At 37.2% G+C, this 20387-nt stretch overlaps 1 protein-coding gene across 4 annotated transcripts in view; it reads right to left on the minus strand.

Moving 5' to 3' along the window:
- TNRC6B (trinucleotide repeat containing adaptor 6B) overlaps positions 1-20387 on the minus strand; it is a 150164-nt gene that overhangs the window by 106150 nt on the left and 23627 nt on the right. The window contains exon 4 of one of the 4 annotated variants that reach the window (XM_076337346.1): positions 2666-2733. The exons of the other annotated variants lie outside the window; for them this stretch is intronic. Within the exon in view, the coding sequence (XP_076193461.1) occupies positions 2666-2733 (68 nt within the window). The remainder of the gene's footprint in view (positions 1-2665; positions 2734-20387) is intronic. 4 annotated transcript variants of the gene reach the window in all.

The following is a 20387-nucleotide window of genomic DNA, read 5'->3' on the forward strand; positions in this document are numbered from 1 at the left end:
GCCAACTTTTCAGGAAAGCAAATTAGAAGCACTCAAAAAAAAAAATCCCATCTGCATAGCTGTAGAGGCAGTAAACTCTAGGAAGTCTGATGAACAGCTGGAAAGGGAAAGAAGCATCTTCAGCTAGTGCAGCTATTTCTGTAGTGAACATCTGACTCTACATTCAAACATATGATCTACTTTTCACTAACAAGCTCTAATTTTATTTCAACCAACTAGGAGGACAACAGTAAACACAGGTACACAGAATCATTGCAGATGGAAGGGATCTCTGACATCGTCAATCCCACCCCTTTGCTCAAAGTATGGTTAACTACAGCAGGCTGCCTGGGGTTGTGTCCAGCTGGGTTTTGAGTATCTTAAAGGATAAAGAAGGCACAACTTTTCTGGGCAACCTGTTCCAAAGGTCTGACCACATTTCACAGTAAGAAAAAAAGTTTTTTTCCTTAGGTTTGAGTGGAGTTTCCTGTATTTCAGTTTATGCCCATTGCCTCTTCATCAGGCACCACTGAAGAGTTTGGCTCAGTCTTCCTTAGTCTCCTCATCAGGTATCTATGCACATGGATAAGATCCTCCCCCAAGTCTTCTCATCTCAAGGCTAAACAGTGCCAGCTCTCTCAGCTTCTCCTTCTATGTCAGATGCTCCAGTCCCTTGCTGTGGCCCTTCACTAGACCCACTCCAGGATGTCCAACTAATCCCTAATGCAAGTAAGTAATAATATGAAGAGGCAATTTCAGATTTTTTTTTTCTTTTCTTTTGAGATCTACAGCAAAAGATTTGAAATCAATGCAGCTTTTTGGAGTCACTTAAGAATACAAATTACTGAACCTTTGTGTGATTATCATTTGTTTATCTCAGATGCCAGATCAATGTCACTTACAGCAAGAGGTAAGCTCTACCAAGTCAGACAATTTTGTTAGGTAGTTGAAAATTTGAGATTGTGGGTAGAAAAAGATTCAAGCGATTGATTAAAATTTAAAAGCAATACCCACAATAGAATTTTGCTGGCATTATGCTACAGTTGCACAAAACAAGTATCTTCATCTCTTAGTTGCATTACTAAAATTGCACCTTTAGACTTTCATCAAAATATTAACAACATTATTAGGAATGATACTCCTTAGGGTAGGATCTGTATGACAAGATCCCAGACGCCACCTGAACACAAATTTATTAGTTAAAACAATAAAAATCCTGCCTGTCACTAATCTCATATTTTCTTTCTAATAACCACAGTTTTGGAGAAGACAGAGATAATGTTGTAAGGCACTTGAAAAGCTCTAATTAGAAATCAGGTCAACTGTAAAGTAATTCTAGCTTCCACTTGAACCTAAAATAAGACAGCAAACACAAGGCTGTGATAAATCCAATACAACACCCCTCATATTATTCACTACAATAACGTGTTTCATTATACTACTAGGTATCTAAAGAAACAGTTCAGAACAGCAGAAATCTAACTCCTACTTTTTACTTCTGCACTGATTTTGCTTCTGGAACTTTCTGACAGTTTTACTTCAACAAGCTTTGTATCTCTTGGTACCACAGTAAGTTGGGCAGTCTGAATAGAAAGAAATAGCAGCAATTACTTTGAGAAGTTTGGCTCACTTCCATGATGGAAAGAATGTGCATGTTCAGCACTAGAACTTCCCTGAACTCATCCTGGCTACCTCAGAAATGGTTTTTCACTGTCGCAGAGGCAGTGGACTTAGAGTTGCTAGCTTATCTAGAAGGCAAGGAAGACCTTCACCCCAAGTCAAATCCCAGCCTTTCTGCAACAAGTGTACTGCTGATCAATGAGAATTTCTTCCTTCTCATGAGGAGACATCCAATTAGGCATAGGAATTTAAAAAAAAAAAAAAAAGAGTTCTGTGCTGTGGATTTCCCAAAGACCATCTTCTTGCTTGCTCCAAAAGGCATGTCATGAAAAAAATTAATTATGGTATCAAAATTGAATTACTATTGCATTAACTAAAGAAAAGAATACAGAAGACAACCATCACTGCAATACTTCTAGGACAAGGCTCTGTTCTTCCCATCTGAACAAAAACCCAGGAAAAAGACCCAACTATTACTGGATTTCAGTTTGAAGTCATATGAAAAAGTCATTTTTATGTGCCTTTTGCTAATGGAATTCTGTCATTTTCTTCCTCTGATCAAGCTTCTTCCCCTAAAGCACTGCGTACCAGCATCTTAAATTGTTCATCCTTGAAAGAGCATTTTGTTTACAATTTCTGTTCCTTTATTAAAACACATTCTAAAGGAATAAGGCTCGTATTTCAAAGAGGACCAATCTATCATACGCACACCAAAAGGAAGGCCCTCGTTCTATCATATTTCACATTATTTCAGTGAAGAGCTGTAGAAAAACTTCATGTACAAACTCACTACCTCAGTGCCAAGCTTCCAGAATGATTATCCCTTTTACAACAACTTCTGATTTACCTTCTGAAATTGCAATGCATATTTCTACGCTTTTAAATTTAAGGCAAGTCAACATCCTACTTTTTTTTTTTCAGCCACCATCCACTATTATATATGGATATTTAAGGAACCAAAAGGGCGAGCACCAAACGAACAACCAATGCTCCCAGCACATTTAAACAAGAGTGCTTCACACCATTTACTATGGTAAGGCCCTTTTTAAATAAACGTGTGACTCACTGTTTGTTTTCTTCACCAGGAGGTGGAGTCTTGCCATGCCCCTCCATTACAAAATCCTCATGTTCCATCTGCAAAGGCAAGCATTGCAGGTCAGAAATCGGTGGAGCAAAACGCACATCACCTAAAGTGGCCCTTTTCCATACGCAACAACTTAAGACAGCCACTTCATCACAGTGGCTGGTCCAGAACAGATCCATGTAGTTTCTCAACAACATATGTACATCTCCAACCCCATTCCTATGGTATCATTTTATAGCACAATTTTCAGAAAATCTTATAAGGGAAAAAGAATGATTTAATGGCTATAGCAGAAGACTATCTGTCAGGGTACCTACATTCTAAGTTTTGCTCTACGTACTTCCTTTGTCATTCTAAGTAAGGCTTCTACCACTTCTTCCTTACATATAAAGCAGGAATTAAAAAAAGTTACTTCTATCTGGAGAAAAATCAGAATTTTCAAAGAAACTTATTAACCACAGACAGAAACTGCTGTGAAAGCACAGTACTTCTTGTGAAAAATAACTTTTATATGAAAAAGAGACTTTCACTGCACACGCATAGCTTAGTTAGCAGGGTAAAAAAGAGGCCTAAGGGAACCTCAAATAGATGCTGTTCCAATGACAACATAAGGTAGGCATTTCCTTTGGCTCACATGTTAAAAGATTCCAAGGGCACTAGGAAGTTTTCTGTTTAATTGTTTGGTTTTAAAATACAGTTTTAGCATACATGTTCAGTAAGTTCTTCAGCCAGAAAAAAGAATTACATTATATTTGATCATTAATTACACACTTTTCATTTAATTACTTCATTTGGCCAGAATTTGCACAGGTAGCAAAATATTCTTCTCTTTATACAAAAATTCAACACATGCACTTAGTATTTTATATAAACATCCAGATACAGTTAGTAATGCTCTACTTCATGTGAAGCCAGCAAACAGGCCACACGGCAATACTCAATAAGCCATACAACAAAGCAACTAAATCATAATCACACACAAATCCATGATCCACTACATTAAACTGGAAAGAAGAGAGAAGCACTTGTTCAGTCAGTAAAGACAACACGGTTTAGTCAAGTCTCTGAAGGAGCAAAAAAACCCAAACCAAAACAAAATCCAGCGGCTGCTTTCCCTTGCGCCCCTACCCTCCCCCAAAGAGAGTCAAGTTTACTCATTTGTACCTTGATCCTGTTGACAGGTCAAAAATACTGACAAAAAACTTTATCTGTGTATTGACATCTAACAAGGATAACAGAAATACGTTATTTGCCTGCACAGACACAGCCCTAAGCAAAACCACAAACGAACCGAGAAACTGATGAACTATAAGGTGGTAATGACATCCAGAAGACAGATAATCAAATACGTGTAAATTTCACATTTGTAAACGTGTACCCATGCGACCCACAGTCAAAACAGTATTTTAAGTTAAAAGCAATGTTTTAAAGCAAGAAAATTTTGCATTATTTTTGTAAATAACTGGGACTTTTATCCATGTATTCCCACCATATCAGACCTATTTGTACCTCAGTCCATATCTGATTCTCAAGAGCTCTAACATCTGGATTCAAAACTGTCTAGCTGAAGAGAAAGGTATTCATTCCCCTAGTACTGTTGTTGCGGATGTTAAAACACAAGTGTGACAACTGGTAAAATAGCTACAGATTCGTGGCCACATAGCAAAACAGCATGTTTCTGTGAGCGAGGGTAAATGTTTAAGAGTTACTCTTAACGCAGTCTGAAACCAGGAGGTATTTTAGCCTGTTGCTGGTATGAGACAAGTACAATTCATATGAATGGTAAGCAAGGGAACAGTTTGTGGCCAGTACTGGGAAGAAAGATGAAATACAGCCTTTGGGAGTAAAGAAGCACTACATACAGCATATAGAGTGCTAAACTAAAAAGATTCCCATATGAAATAGAAATTCAATTTAATGAAGCTGTAGAAAAGGAGAGATCATAAAAACTGAAGTATAAAACGGGCATGATTGTAAAAACAACAAAAACTTAGAAAGGAACAGGAAATTATTTTATTAGATCATAAACAAGAAATTTGAATGAGAACTGGAATATCTAGTAGACCACCACCAGGACAAGGCAATTGCTGAAGTATTGCCAATAAAACTGTGGCTTTAATATGAATTTTGTATGAAGAATGCTAGTGACATAGCTGTTCCAGACACATCATCATCTAGCATGCATATCTATCAAAATTACCATTTCAAAGAGAAGCGGGCAAATAATTAAGAACAACAAATCACCTGAGCTAGAAACAAGGAGATTGTAGGTCCAGGCACAATCTGTTTTAAAGCAACTAGAAAATCCCATCTACTTTAAGAAATGTTAATCAGCTTGCTCTACTTCAGACAGTAGGCAGAAGTATCTGAAATGACTAAAATCTGCATTATAAGATATGGTACGATTATGTCAGCACTGAAAAAGAGTTGGGCTTCATGTAACTTCGAGAAAGGCAATGACAAAGTTTCTCACAAGAAGTTCACCAAGAAAATTAGTCACAGAGTGAGAAAGTACTCATGAACATGGAAACTGTTCAATACACAAAATAAAGATTAATTAGTATGTTTTCACTGATAAAAAAGGCTAACAATGAAGTGCGTCAAAACACTAAAAGAGGACATGGGAACTTCAAGAAATTGAGTATTAATGAACTAGAAAAAAAATTTTTTTTTAGAACAGATGAACAACTAGACTGGTAGGAAACAGTTGACTGGTTAGGCTCAGAGGATAATGGTTAGTATGCTACCTGGAGGCTAGTATCAAGTGGGGTGCTGCAGGGGTCTACCCTAGGATAAGTCCATTAAACAACTTTACCAATGACTTGAAGGGCCAGTAGGGTATACTCTGGTCAGAATTTTAAAATAATACTTAACTGGGGTGAAGAGGTTCAGTGAACACGTCCAAGGGCTGGGCTGCCATTCAGATGGACCTAGACAGGCTGGAGGAATAGACCCTACAGGAACTGTATGAATTCAGACAGGACAAACAGAAAGCCCTGCACCTGAGTGGCCCTGGCAACGATACAGGCTGGAGAGTGGGGAGCAGTTCTGTGCAAAAGGCCTTGGCAGATAGCAAGCTGATCACGAGCCAGCAGCGTGCCCTGGCAGGAAAGGTCAACAGAATCCCAGGCTTCATTAAGAAGAGCCTTGCCAGCAGATGAGGGAACTGATTATCACCTCTACTCAGTGCTTATTATTCCAGATATGATCTACCACACCTTGTTTTGGGCCCCCCAATGCAAGAAATACATCCATAAAGTGGATGCAGTAGGCCACCAAGATGCTCAGGGACCCAGAGCACCCGCCCTGTGAGAAGAGGCTGAGTGAGCTAGGCTTGTTCAGCCTGGAGAAGAGACAACTTTGGGGAGACCTAGCAGCAGCCTGTCTGTACCTACAAGGAGGTCAGCATCACCACAGTGGTGCACCATGACAAGACAAGAAACAATGAGCATAAGTCAAAACAAGAGAAGTCCAGACTGGATATAAGATGGCAGGGGGGTTGGAACCAGCTGACCTTTAAGGTCCCTTCCAACCGAAACCATTCTATGATTTTCACCATGACAACAGTCAAGCACCAGAACAGATACCCCAGAGAAGTTTTGTAGTCTCCTTGCTTCAAGGTTTTCAAGGCCAGACTGGATAAAATCCCTCGCAACCTGGTCTGACCTCAGAGCTGACCCTGCTCAAAGCAGGAGGTCAGACTAGAGACCTCGCAAGGTCCCTTCCAACCTGAATTTCCCAACAATCCTATGAACACAGGAACAGATTCAGTTTACTGTTGAGAGGTAATATATAGGAGAAAAAAAAACCCTACCAAATTCCCAACCCAGCAAGAACCTGCACTTCAGTGTGAAAAGGTCTAAGAAAAAATATCTTAGAAAGTTACACAATCAAAAAAACTAAAATAGAACAACGACCAAGAAAAACTAAACTATGGCAAACAGTAATACAGAAAGAAATACTGAAATGATTGTAGCAGAACCATAGCATGTCCTCTTTTAGAATACCATCTATGAGTACAGCCAGTGAAGGCTCAAAACCCCTCCACAACACTCCAAAAATGTGAGAGCTCAGAATAAAGAAAGGTTTGAGGCAGAGGGAAGATTTTACATGAATAAAATCCAACATCTGGGCTGCAGATCTCCCTCAATGCAAAACACCACATGACTGAGGCATACACAAAAAAAAGGCAGTTTGACAGCATTGTAACAAATATCACCCCTTTACTACCACAATATAAATAAAACCTAACCCACTCACAAAAACCCAACATAACAGGATATACAATTATTTGGAAAATATACTATGAAGCAAACAAAAAATTAGTTGTTGTATAAACAAATTGCAACATCGAATTTCACAAGTCCTTGTGGATTTTATGTTTTATGTATCTATATGTATGAAGATTTATTCATGTATTAGAGGATTACAAAACAATAGCAATACAAGCTTTTCCATTTCTGGTAATGAGATCACTTTTACAAAGTGAAAGGGAAAGTTACATATGTAAGATCATTCCACAGGCCTGATCCAGTGCAGCAATTTTTGCATTCCTCTTTTTGCACAATCTTGCCCCTAATTTTCTTTTGCTTGCCTGCATGTTAAACAATTACATGATCAGTGATCTGTATTTTTCACTTCGAAAACTGCAGTTTAAATTTTTGCTAGAAAATGCTACACAGTTTATTTAGTGTTCTAAAAATGCTAGAATAAGCTTATAAGGTAATATCCATTTCCAGCTTTCCCTGACATTTAAAAGTAAAAATCACTTTACTGGGTAGTTCAACTTAATTCAAAGAGGTATATTTGACAAAGAGCCTTCTGAAAACAATTAATGAGCAAACTACCCCAGTAAAATTCCACAGACATTGTTTACATCTTCCTAAAACTAGTTCTTATGCCCAGCTACCTATTCATTAGAGTTATGAGATCCAAAAAAAGCTCTTAAAATTTAAAATAGTTAGGTCTTATTTTCCCAATGACAATAGTAACATCCCATTGCAGAAAGGATGAGAACATATTTTAAGTTTTTGATTAAGTGACTACCTGAGGACAAACTGAAGAGAGGAACAGCGCATAATAGCCACAGTTAGCTGAAAATACTCTTCTTTTTCTCCTCCACCCACAGTTCTTATAAAATTCCTATGCACATTTCTTCCCCACAAGTCTCTCAGTTTCTCTTCACTCTATCATCACCGTATCACAGCTGGCACTCTTTTAGTTTTCTTTTTAAGGAAGCTGGAGCCCAGAGTCCTCACTAAATTTCAGCCATATGCAGCATACAGCAACCACAACAGATCTGGTTAACTGCAAGCGTTCTGAAAAGGCGTATTCTAAGTCTTTAGTCTCTCTTGACTTACACCATACATAGGAAATGCAGTTGTCCTGAATAGGTAGAAAAAGAGTGGAAGGTGGAGGTAAGACAAAACTCTTGTACCTATTGTATTCCTCCCAAGGAAAGAAGAAAAGGTGGAATGGCAGAGGATCTGAGACACTTTAGTTTCTCCTAAGAGGACTGCAGAGGGAGCCATTGATTCCAAGAGCAGGAATCAAAGGAAGCGCACTCCACACCTGTTTCTCCTGGCAAGCGATAGAGGCGGCTTCAAGATTCTGGCAGCTGGAAGCAGGAACCAGAAATAGACCCTTAAACAGCAAAGGGGAAGTCAATACAAAAACTGCATTTTTTAAAAAAGGAACTGCAATTTGTTGAACTCCATATTTTATTATTTCAAAGCTTTTTTTTTTTCCTTAAAAATCCAGGCACCTGTGAATATCCACATTTTGACAAAAGTTTATACATTGAGTGTTCTAAATAATAAAAGACAAACTGTTTTATGTAAGTTGAAAAAGCTATTCACAATTAGACACTTAATACTTAGTTTTTAGGAAATTAAATATACCAGAAGGAGCTTAGACATAATAAACTATTTTTTTCTCCAGAAATGCTACACCTGTTACTACAGTTTCATACTACTCTTTCTAAAAATATCTTCAATGAGACCCTAGAGGATTTGATTAATGAGTAAACTTAATCTGGAGTTCCTAGATAAAGTCAGCCACACTTTGAAGGGTCAGAAAGTTTCAAGGGCAAAAGCCTCATCTTTCCTGAATCCTGATGTCTGAAAGCATATTTTCCTAACAAGATTCAACACCTTCATTAGCTATCCTAGCCCACCAAAACTGAACTGAGCATAAGAGAAACCAAACATTTTCTCAGGAAAAGAAGATAGATGCTTGTAAGAAATCCTATACTTATTATGAAAAGCTATTACTTTCAAACAGCATTTTGTCTTTTTGTCTTCACCAGTTATAGAAACATACTTATGCAGGTTCATCAGAGAGCTACTACCACTACCTCTTCCCACTCATTCAATAGTTCCTTTTCATAGCTGTGATTCTTTTTTTCTTTTCTGTTTTATAAAAAAAGACTGCAACCATCCACCTGAGTGAACAGGAGATGAAGACTCTTAAGATTTTTCATTCGCTAGCATCTCAAACACACATGAACTGAAAACCTTATCTGGCATACCACTAGACTCCGGCAAGGACCAGCCAAGATCAAAACCTGCTTTCTGCAGGTTGTGGCAATTTATTTCCAGTGCTTTATGTTACTTGCTAATTTTAACACAGCCAACTGCAGGCCCAGCTTAAGACTGATAAATTTGGTGTTTTATCATAACGACTGCTTTAACACCAGTGCACCTTCCCAATCATCAGCAGCAACAGTGCTACTGTAAACAGGCCATCAGCATTTCTTTTGTCTCGCTAATACTTGCTTTAAGTAGAATTGCACATCCTAATCGTTAAAATCCAACCAACTAGTCACCAGCCACTACTGCTAACAGTGGTGGAAGCCTTATAAATGCCAAGCAGTTAGAAGAACTTGTCAGAAATCTCAAACACAGACAATTTGAGGTCTAACAGAAATGTAATCACTACTACAAATGAAAGGAAAGCCGAGTCACCTCTCTGCCTGGCTTTATTATGAACACTTTGGACAAACAGCATCGGGGAAAATTTTACTCATTAGGAACAGATTAAATTTTTAATTTAACCTCTTAATAAAAATCAATGCAATTTAGCTGCAAACACTTTAATAATTTTCTTAGGAATAAATTAGTGTTAAACTAGCATCTCAAAATATGCATAGAATAGCACAAATTGGTTAGCAAAATTAGTCCCAAAATACACTTTTTAGATTAAACCTTAATTTCAGTACACAGATGAAAGCACTAAAAAAACCCCAAACCCAAAAAGCCTTAGAAATAGTGATTTAAACTTAAAAGAAAGAAAATAATAGAAAAAAACCCAGCTCCTAAAACGAGAAAGAGCAAAGTGTTTTTCTGAACCACACACAGGAAAGCCTTAGAGACAACTTTTCACGCATATCTTATCTGAATTTTTGGTCTCTTTCAGGATTTTGTTGTATTGTACAGCATTGTGATGTTACTAAGTTTTCATTTGAACCTATTCCTACCTTCCCCCCCCCCCCCCCCAATTTTGCCAAAGTGCAGTCTCGATATACAAAAAATACAAACACAAGATGTGAACCATCTCCTAGCCTACTCACTATTTTCTCAAAGTTTCTCATCAGCATCTCGATTGAGTATTTCAATGTTACTACCATCATGCAGTCCTAACTGGTTTTCCTGTTAGTAAAAAGAGAAGTGAAAACTTACTAGCATAATCCTACTGCTAAGTCACATATCGCATTCACTGCTCCCTGCTAATCATTTTGAATGCTAACACACTTAAAAACACATATAATTACTTTTTAAAATCACTAATCTAATACCTATGTTTGGTATATGCAGCCTAATGGTACTTTAATTTCTGACTTAATGAAGTGTTACAACATAACTATAAATGCCAAAACGTTAACATATACCATCATTAAAACGTGCATCATCCTTATAGAATAGGACAGATTATCAATGGCTCAATTAATCATTAAGAATAGAGAAGTTATGTAACTCAGAATATGTTATTTATGTGTCACCTAAATTAGCACCAAACCTGCAGCAGTGGTTAAAAGACTAGAAGTTTTGCTTGTACCTCCAACTGTCACTAATCACCTGCACTTGCAGAAATAACCTATGGCCCATTTTCTATGTAATTTTTAAAATATTTATGTTATCTAATATTCTGCGAAATACCCAGCAGCTTAACCCTGCTAAGCTTAAAACCAATAGTTTTATGAATATCATGAAAACAACAGTCACACTTTGGAAATGCTAAAAAGGTCTGGACCCCAGCCACATTTCATACTGTGTAGATAAGAAAGTTTACTTAATTAAAAATTATTTTTTTAAAAACATATTACTTAGCTGCAAAGTATTTCAAATACAACAGCTCATCAACATATATATATATATAAAAAAAATTTGTCTGAATCTTGCTCTGAAGGCAATTTGAACTACCTAGTTGTTTGCAGCAAGATACTGTTTTGCCGGTAACACCTTCAACCACCAAAGATGTTTAAGTCACTCAAGTTATGGTATGACAGGATATCTAGAAACACCATTTAAAAACTTCAACTCTGAAGCTGCCAAGGCAGCGTTGAATAATAGTTCAGTAATCTCAGACACAACATGCATAAAGCATTCTGAATGTAAGCAAAGTGCTCTCCTTTTCCTGCACCACAGTTGATGATGCACTCTATCCATTTCTTAGTGTGTTCCATACATACATAGTATGGATCCCAGAAAAATCTGAATTTAGTAAGACACAAGTAATTCCCATCTTTTATTTAACTAACTTTCTGTATTATTCTCCAGCTAAAGATCATTAGCATTTCACAAGCCATGAATTCTTGCTAACTTCTGCAACTCTGAAAAAACCTTTTACACTTCCATAAACAAATCTTTTACACTTTCCATTTAGGGGAAAAATCTGACCCAAAACAGTTCACCCACCACCACTACTTCGAACAGCCACTCGTATGCAGCCCAATGACTCTATTTAGCCAACTCATTTTACAGTTAATTTGCTATTTATGGTGCAGACGCACATGAACAAGTTATAGCTGTTTAAACTGACATCTGTAAGTGGCTGATATTTTGATATACACATTGTTAACCACCCTGACAGAGAAGAGAGAAAACATGTTAACTGCTCTCTTCCACTTAGATTTGGAAAGCTAGATGATGCATTGCCACAAAAGGACAACAGGCACAAACAACTAGAAGAATTTTTAACGGCTCAAGAAAGCAGATGATAATCAGAATTACTGAAAACTAAATTACATTTTTGCACTACACATTCAATCACCTTCACTGCCACAAATGTTTTCTGCTGTTTGTCAGGAGTGACTGAAAGTGACATAAACCAGGCACAAAGAGGTGCTGAAATTATTCTGCCTTAAGAGGCAGACAGGCAAGGAACTAACTTTTTCTTTTCTGTGTTCACAGAAATCTATTGTGTGGATTCTAAACACACAGAAACTGCCTGAGCAACAAACAGTTGGAGGCTGAGAGCAATTCTGTTATAAGTATATACTTATAACTTATATTATACTTATATACTAACCCTGATTTAAGCCTGTCTTAGGCATCCACTTTTGACCACTGTCAAAAAGGAGAAGGAATACAGGCTATTCACACTCACAGCGTACAGCTACTTTCCAGTTTCTCCAGTTATCACAATGTAAATCCAAACTCATTTTAGTCACAAGGGAGCCAGTGACAACACTGGTTGCTTGCATAATTTTTCCAAATTTCTCAGGATTATTAAAATTGTTAGATATCTGACAGACCACCAAACCATTAAAACACCCACTTATCTCTGGGGCAGAACCTGGGCTTTTCTTGCTTGCGTATGTTACAACCTGTCCTCAAACAAAAAACTCAAACGCCACAGGAATAAAGTTATTTCTCTAGGAAACGTGGAAACTCTGTATCTGTTGAAACCTGATTTCAGAGTACTTCCATAACATTTCTTAGCAACGTAATTCCACACAGGCTTACTGCATCTGTAGATAACTATTACATTCTCCCTTCTTCATAATATACTGTCTTGTCTACTATCCAAACGTCTCAGCGAACAGACTTTAAACAAGTGACAGGAAACGTTGACATGCTTTTAATGTTGCTTTTACTCTCAGGGGAACCGATATTGCACAATGCCTTTTTGCAGAGTTCAATTGTCCTTAGCTGTCCACACACTCTCTTACCTACTGTAATGATGAAGACCATCACTACTATTCTTAGTGCCAAGAATAAAAAAAAAGGTCTTCTCCACAAACCCCATATCCACTTCTTCCACACCCAATGAGAGAAGAAAAAATTTTGAGGAACTGAAACAAGTTCATACCCATCTAGTTCACAAACCGAAAACGAAATTGTCCTTGTAGGGTCATGCAAACATATGAAGTCTTGCAAATGTATGAAGTCAATAAGACCAGTGAGTTTTACACCTTTCAATGACTCAGCCAAACTAATCAGGCTACAAATTATTTGGAAGGGTAACGTAAGCTTTTACTGTCCGTGGCTCAAATTTCTCCCCAAATACCTATCCCCTCAGTCTGCCATAAGACAGTTAAGATGTGAAAGTACTGATAAATGTTTTCAATCTACAAGATTTTGTTTTAAGTGGCTGATTACATAGAATTCTATCACATTGACATGGATGGACTACAACCACTGCCGACAACTCTGTAAAGCCAATACTGAATGGAAAGAGATCAAAAGGCAATATTCTGAAAAGGTAGAAACCCCTGAAATTGTGTGCCAACAGTACACCTGCATGAGAAGAGACACTTTGTAAGCAAAGCCACAAAGCAATATCTCTGACTGTCTCTGTCTCCAAAATCAGTGGCACTATACCATGTTAGCTCTCAAATGCAGAACTTTTTAAATTTTTTTAAGCAAATATTATTTGCTTTTTTGTCTGTTTTGCAAAGGATTATAAACTGCTGTCATCAACTGAAGAAGGGATGCTATTGGTTGAGGAAAAAAAAAATAATGAGAAAACATTTATGAAAAAGAACCTTTAAAAGAATGGAAAAGGTGAGTTTAAACTGAGTTTTATTTAAGATTGAAGCATTTTTTCCTTTAGAAATCAGGGATACACACCTGTTCACTGCAGTGACATTCCATGCCATTACATTTCCTCCACATGAACCATACCTATGAAAAGGCTGGATCAAAGGACTGTATGATGACAGTTCTTACAGATCTCAAAGTCAATTTGGCAGATGATGGTATTTTCCAAGGGAAAGAAAATACAACGTTGTATTAACCTTCTCTTTTGTGCTTCAAAAGCACTTCAGGGTATTCTGAGATTAGAAAACAGAGTCATCTTTCAGTTTGGTGTCTATATTTTAGCAGTCTTCACTATGGGTCAGTAGGTTTTAAATGAGTAATCCATCTTGCCTCTGTAGAAAACAGTACACCCAACTGGCAAAATCTTGCACTTGATCCTGAATTTCTTTAAAAATGTCCAAGCAGCTAAGCTATCAACAGCATTCCTTTACAATAATTCAAGTAGCACTGTCTGTTTAATTCTGTGTTCTTTTTTGCAGTCCTCAACAATTTTACCTTGTTTATAACTGCTGTTTTAGAAAGCTAGTAGACCCTGATAACATACTGTACTGGTTTTGGCTGGGATAGAGTTAAATTTCTACATAATAGCTAGTATGGGGCTATGTTTTGGATCTGTGCTGCTGACAATAGTGTGGTAACACGCTGATGTCTTAGTTACTCCTGAGCAGTGCTCACACAGGGTCAAGGCCTTTTCTGCTCCTCACACCACCCCACGAGCGAGTAGGCTGGGGGTGCACAAGAAGTCGGGAGGGGACACAGCCAGGACAGCTGACTCCAACTGACCAAAGAGATATTCCATACCATATGACGTCATGCTTAGCAATAAAACTGAGGTGGGGGTGTGGGTGGAGGTTGGCAGGGGCTGCCATTGCTCAAGGACTGGCTGAGCATTGTTTGGTTGGTGGTGAGCAACTGTTTTCATTTTGCATCACTTGTTTTTTCTTGGGGTTTATTTTCCTCTTTGTTTTTGTTTTTTTTTTTTAAATTATTAAACTGTCTTTATCTCAACCTACGTGTTTTCTCACTTTTACCCTTCCGATTCTCCCCCCCATCTCACTGTGGGGGAGTGAGCAAGCAGCTGTGTGGTGCTTAGTTGCCCACTGGGGTTAAACCACATACTGTAATTATAGCTCTTTGCTACAATGCCTTGAAATTTTGAAGTTCAAAGTTATAAACTTACAAGCAGGTTTCTTCCCCCCCTTCCCCCCAACTAGAAAGGTCCAACTGCATAGTGTTTTGTAGGAAAATGTTATTAGGTTCTTTTGTTGGCCAGTGTTAAAGTTCAAGAGAAAAACTAACCCAAAATTTCTGCTCCCCTTGATGGACTATATTAATTTATTTTTAAAAACAAGAGGAGCATGCCATAACATTTTTACAAGCTTTAATAACATGTCATTAAAAGGGAGGACTACTTTATTAACTTAAGATTTAAAGTAATGTCATTCTTTACCGAGAGATTAATGGATTTTTTTTTTTTTTTTTAAACACACAATATGCAAAGATTTTGGTTTTGACATTACTCTCCTAAGGAGTTGTAACATTTTCAGGCTAGAAAAATGAAGCTAGCAGAGCATCATGAAGACGACATCAGTTTCTGTTGTAAAAAATTGTCTTTGTGCTCAGACCAGTTCTTAAGCTGCTACCTTTCGGGAAAAGCGTAAGTTGTCTTGTTAGGCAGAATACCTCTCTACTTCTAAAAGACTTTACAAGACGCTTTATACAAAGACTCTAGGAACTTAGTATAGTTGTAGGTCAACACTAGAAAGACTAGCTGCTCCTACAACTCATGTTCCAGAAAAAATGATGGAAACATACCCTGTATATCAGGGAACAGAAATGTTGTAAGCTCCACAAGTAACCCACTAGCAGACATCAAAAATAAACAAACATACATTCCAAAAATATGGTGAGCGATTTAAAACAAACAAACAAACAAACAAACAAACACACATACACACAACTACTTTCCATGGACCCAATGGAGAGGCAACAGCTACATGAGTAAACTGAAACCTACTTTGACTTGTCAGGTATTCACAAGAAAGTACACTGAGGTTGAAAGTTCACCTCTTCGTAACAAGCCAAAATTTTCAAGACTAGCAGGGATTCATACTGAGGAGAAACCATCAAGTCTGAAAGCACCACGTACCAGGCCAGTACTAGACTGGAAAACAGCTTTTTTTAATTACAGTGACAAAGCATTTTGTTTATTTCATTACCATATAGGCCTTCAGCCTGAATGTTTTAAATTATTTAGTGCCATCTGAATAGAAACCCAGTTCTGTATCACTAAGTAGTATTATAAGCCCCAGAGATACAGGCATCAAGTTTTTGGACACTGTGTTAAGTTTAACTACCCAACTAAGATTTTCTTTTTACTACATTAATTCTAAATCCCACACAATGAAAGCACCAGCCTAACTTTTGCGCTACTGTCAGCATCAAGCAACATCCGCTATCAAAAACTGAGCATAAGTAACCCATAAATGCAGTTAGTGGAACACTCATGCTTTTAGGAAAGATACCTCCTGACTGGCAACACTCCCTCCTAACAACACTTCCTTCTGAATTTTAAGCTTCTGTTTATAAATATAAAAACATGTAACTTAACAGATCAAATACAAATACTACTCAGGCAGGCTTATGTTTCTTTATTCTCAACCTATATGAAATAAAAGCATATAAGTAAGTGACATATACTTTTTAACCTTTTCATCACCTCTGTGTGAATGCTACAGGATAAAAAAAACAAAACCAAAAAACCACCCCATAGCCAATGCCAACAGTTCTGAAGAGTGATTTAAACAGAAGGCAAATGCTAGTTCAAATTAGACACCAAAAGGTAAGAAAAATAAGAATTAACCAGGATGAGAACAGGCAGGCAATAATGTAAGGGAAAGATTCATGTTGACAGATAAGAACAGGGCGGCAACCAGAAAGGAAATAAAACAAGGATTAACAGGTAACCTCAAGACAGCTTGATAAGTGGCAGCGGACAGCGAGACTGAACAACAGGACAAACCCCAATGTCTGTGTCACTGGTTTTGAAAAGCCACCGGAGTATGAAAAAGTAGCCTAATTTCTAGACTACCTATTCAGTTCAACAATTATTTCTATAAATACTAATGAAAACTTTGAATAAAAATACATTTATCTAACACCATACAGTACAGAATCTTTTCCCTTTTCCTGTACTTATTAGGAGTTGAGCATTATTACAAATCCTGTGCAGCCACATTTTTCATCAAAATTTTGTGAACCTACATTTTTATCATACAAAGCATTAAAAGGGCAGAACTAGCTATTTTTCCTCCTTTCCCTTCTACAACACTGAATCAAAACCATGATTCATAAATACCTTTCTATAAATTACTTAGGTCAAAGTCCCTCCCTCACTGCAAATTCATACGTTTTTACTTTGAAAGATGAAGGAACAACAAGGAGGGGAGGGGGAAATTTTACATTTGACATGGAAATTTTAATTGCATTTTTTGAGAAAGAAGTTTGCAACATAAGCTTAAAACTCCTGCCAATATTGAAAGAAATCTAAAAATACTTCAAATCAGGCATAAAATTTTAGCTTCCTCCTCCAATATTTTACAGCAAAGGAACAACTGAGAAACAAAGTTTAAGTGTTGTCTGTACAGTAATCCTTAACAGATGGATGAAAACAGCTGAAAAGAAATCAGCCACAAACAAGAAGCTCAGCACTCATTGATATTTTCAGAGTACCAAGGCTGTTAATGGAAAAAGCCTAGTAATCATTAGTGGTAAATTAACTACCACAAAATATAATTAAAAAAATAAAATAAAATCATAATCCAAAGAACAGTAGAGGGTGTGGGGTTCCAAGTAGAAATGTTGTTTTCCTCTTTTTTTTTTTTGTGAAGGGAGGAAAAGAGACCCTGAAAAGCCAGAAACCAGACACCCCGTCCCCCAGCTATTTTACAGTGAAAGGTTACTTCGCTGTATGATATTCACTGGCAGATCATATGGATAAAACAGACCCAATATTCCTGTCAAATAAGACTTCTACATCTGCCAAATATAACTACGTTTTTAAAAACTCTACACTCATTTGAAAAAGCTTACTTCTGTACAGGTTGCTTCGCCTCTTTGTGGCACTAATACTAGATAATTACTGGAATCAAGAGCATGCTATTGACAGGTGCCAGCTGTCTTTACCATGTTGATGCCATTTTAACAGAAAGAGTATTTTCTGACAGTCTGACAACAAGGAAGAAACTATGAGATCAAACAATGGCACCAGTTAGGATGAAAAGCCCTGGCAACAAAAGTACTAAGACAGTAAGTTTCTCCAAAAGCAGCCTATGGGGCGGGGAAGCAGAAAGAGCATGCACAAAAAACACTCTTTGCTGGAAAGCGATCCGATGAATGACAAAAGGATACACTGCCAAAAAAATAAAGGGAAGAATTGTAGAAACTTCCCCAGTATGCAACATTGAGAAGAACAAGAGCACAACTCAACTACCACAATATTAAAAAAAAAAATTACAAAATAAAATAAAAATGTATGCATTAATAACAGTGGGGGAAACAAACACTGAAGTGAGGACTGAGTCCATCAGTAACTTTCCTAAAGCTTAATTATGAAGAAGTTGCCACTGGATTTCTGACATTCATTTGAAGAGTGGCAAAGGCAAGCACAAAGGACAACTTTTGTAGCAGTGCCGCCAGGTTGATAGGTGTCAAGCAAGACTATCACTCTTCATAATGCCTGACTGCAGGGATTAAGTTTTCTAATCATACCTTACGTAATGTTAATTAGTTCGAAGCACGTAAATATATAGTCTTTAAAGTGACCTGCTTAGCTCTACAACAGACAATTTTTTTTGCATTTTCAGAAACAGAAAGAAATCTCCTTTTCTCTTCAAGGCTTGGTCTTGCTATCTCAGACTACTATACAGTCTAGGATGCCAGAAAATTTGAAACAGTTATAGAACCAAACCAGTTCACAAGGAATAAAGCATGATATATAATTTGTTTTCCACTGTATGATAGAGTCTTTATGTATAACTTAAGGTTATTTTCAGACTCGCACCATAAGAAAGTTAATTCTTGTAGTACCCAAATCTTTATATCCTGATGTTCATGGTATCTCCATGGAAAATAATTTTGATGTCATCCCTGACACCCCAGAATACTTCATTCAAGTATACCTCAATCTACAATAAATTTGGTTCCTCAAGTTACGCCCTTGTGATTCCAGAAGAGAAGTACCAAGGCTTCTTAGAGGTTAGGACGGCTGACAGTTTTAACGTACTGCTTCTTCCCATGCTACTGGGCAAGAACATAAAAAGCAAAGTGAGTGACATCTTTCCTATCAATTAAACATTCTTTTAACTGAAGACTCTGGAAACCAATATCAGTAACTGGTCATGGGATCTGCAGTCTCAGGTAACTGAGACTATTATTCTAATTGGTGCTTTTCCTGCAATATGTGTCAACAGGAACCCCTCTTGCTTTGTCGTTTTGTGGAGTCAGAAGAGTCAGTTATTAAACCACTGAGATACAGAACTTCATGTAGAGAGCCTTACTCTTTACAAAGATAAATTATGAGCATGTCTTTCCATGGTGATAAATGAAGACAAAACACCCTGCAATATAACAAAGATATGTCTAGAAGTTAGTATATTTACTTTCTTTCCCTCAAGTTCAATGCATACTTATGGAAAATAAGACAGATAAATTTTCAACTTGAGATCAGCTTAAGACAGTGCCAGAAGCGATTGTTAGGTGTCATTTTGGCGAAGACCCTTCTTGGCAAAATATAATACAGCATGGAAGGGATTCGGCTACAGAGTCTAAAGACTGATTTTCCATGTCTGCTTGTTCAAATGCTTTTCAATTTAAATTCAGGTGAAGTGGTAACAGGAACATTCTGCAAGAGGCCCAAATGTAGATTTCCCACTTCTTGTCAAGACCAAAACTGAGTAAGGGAGAAATTCTGAACTGTGGGGAAATACCTACCAGATGCCGGAACATCTTGCATTCTGAAAAGAAAAGAAAGTAGCAAGCGCAATCACAGCAAGGCCATTTACTGCTCAACAGAAATGCTTCAAGTGTAGCTAATATCAAGGCATTCCAGCACGTAGGCCTGGGCCTTTGTCTTTTGAACATAAAGTGGTTTTTAACTTATATTTTATGTTATTTTATGTTTGTATCTTAAGATACAAATAAAAAAGTATAAAAACAAATTCTACAATCTTTTCCTCCACCTTTTGCAACAATAGCTTTAATACTGTTGAAGTCCTACAAGACTGAAGAAATAATTTCAAGACAGAAAGCTTGCCCACTTTTATTTCATAATTATTCTGAGGGAGCCAATAAAAGACGCTATGAATCACCATAAACAGTAATTTCATTCTTTGTATCACATGTAAAAATCTCTTTTTCGCTAGAATTATTCAGAATGAATGAATTATTCAGAATAAAGGCTGAGAATGGGGCCTTAATCTGACCTCATACATGATATAATCAAACATCATCACTGAAGTAGCTGGAATGTGCTTAATCAGCATTGACTAATCTCGTAAGACCTATGAGCTGCAGACTCAACTTCTACAATGTTTAAGAGAAGAGCTTCAAAGGAGCTGCTAACATACAAAGCGTTCCGAGTCCTTCTTAAACGTTCATAGGAA

This window comes from Aptenodytes patagonicus, chromosome 1 (assembly GCF_965638725.1).
Source record: "Aptenodytes patagonicus chromosome 1, bAptPat1.pri.cur, whole genome shotgun sequence".
Lineage (NCBI taxonomy): Eukaryota > Metazoa > Chordata > Aves > Sphenisciformes > Spheniscidae > Aptenodytes > Aptenodytes patagonicus.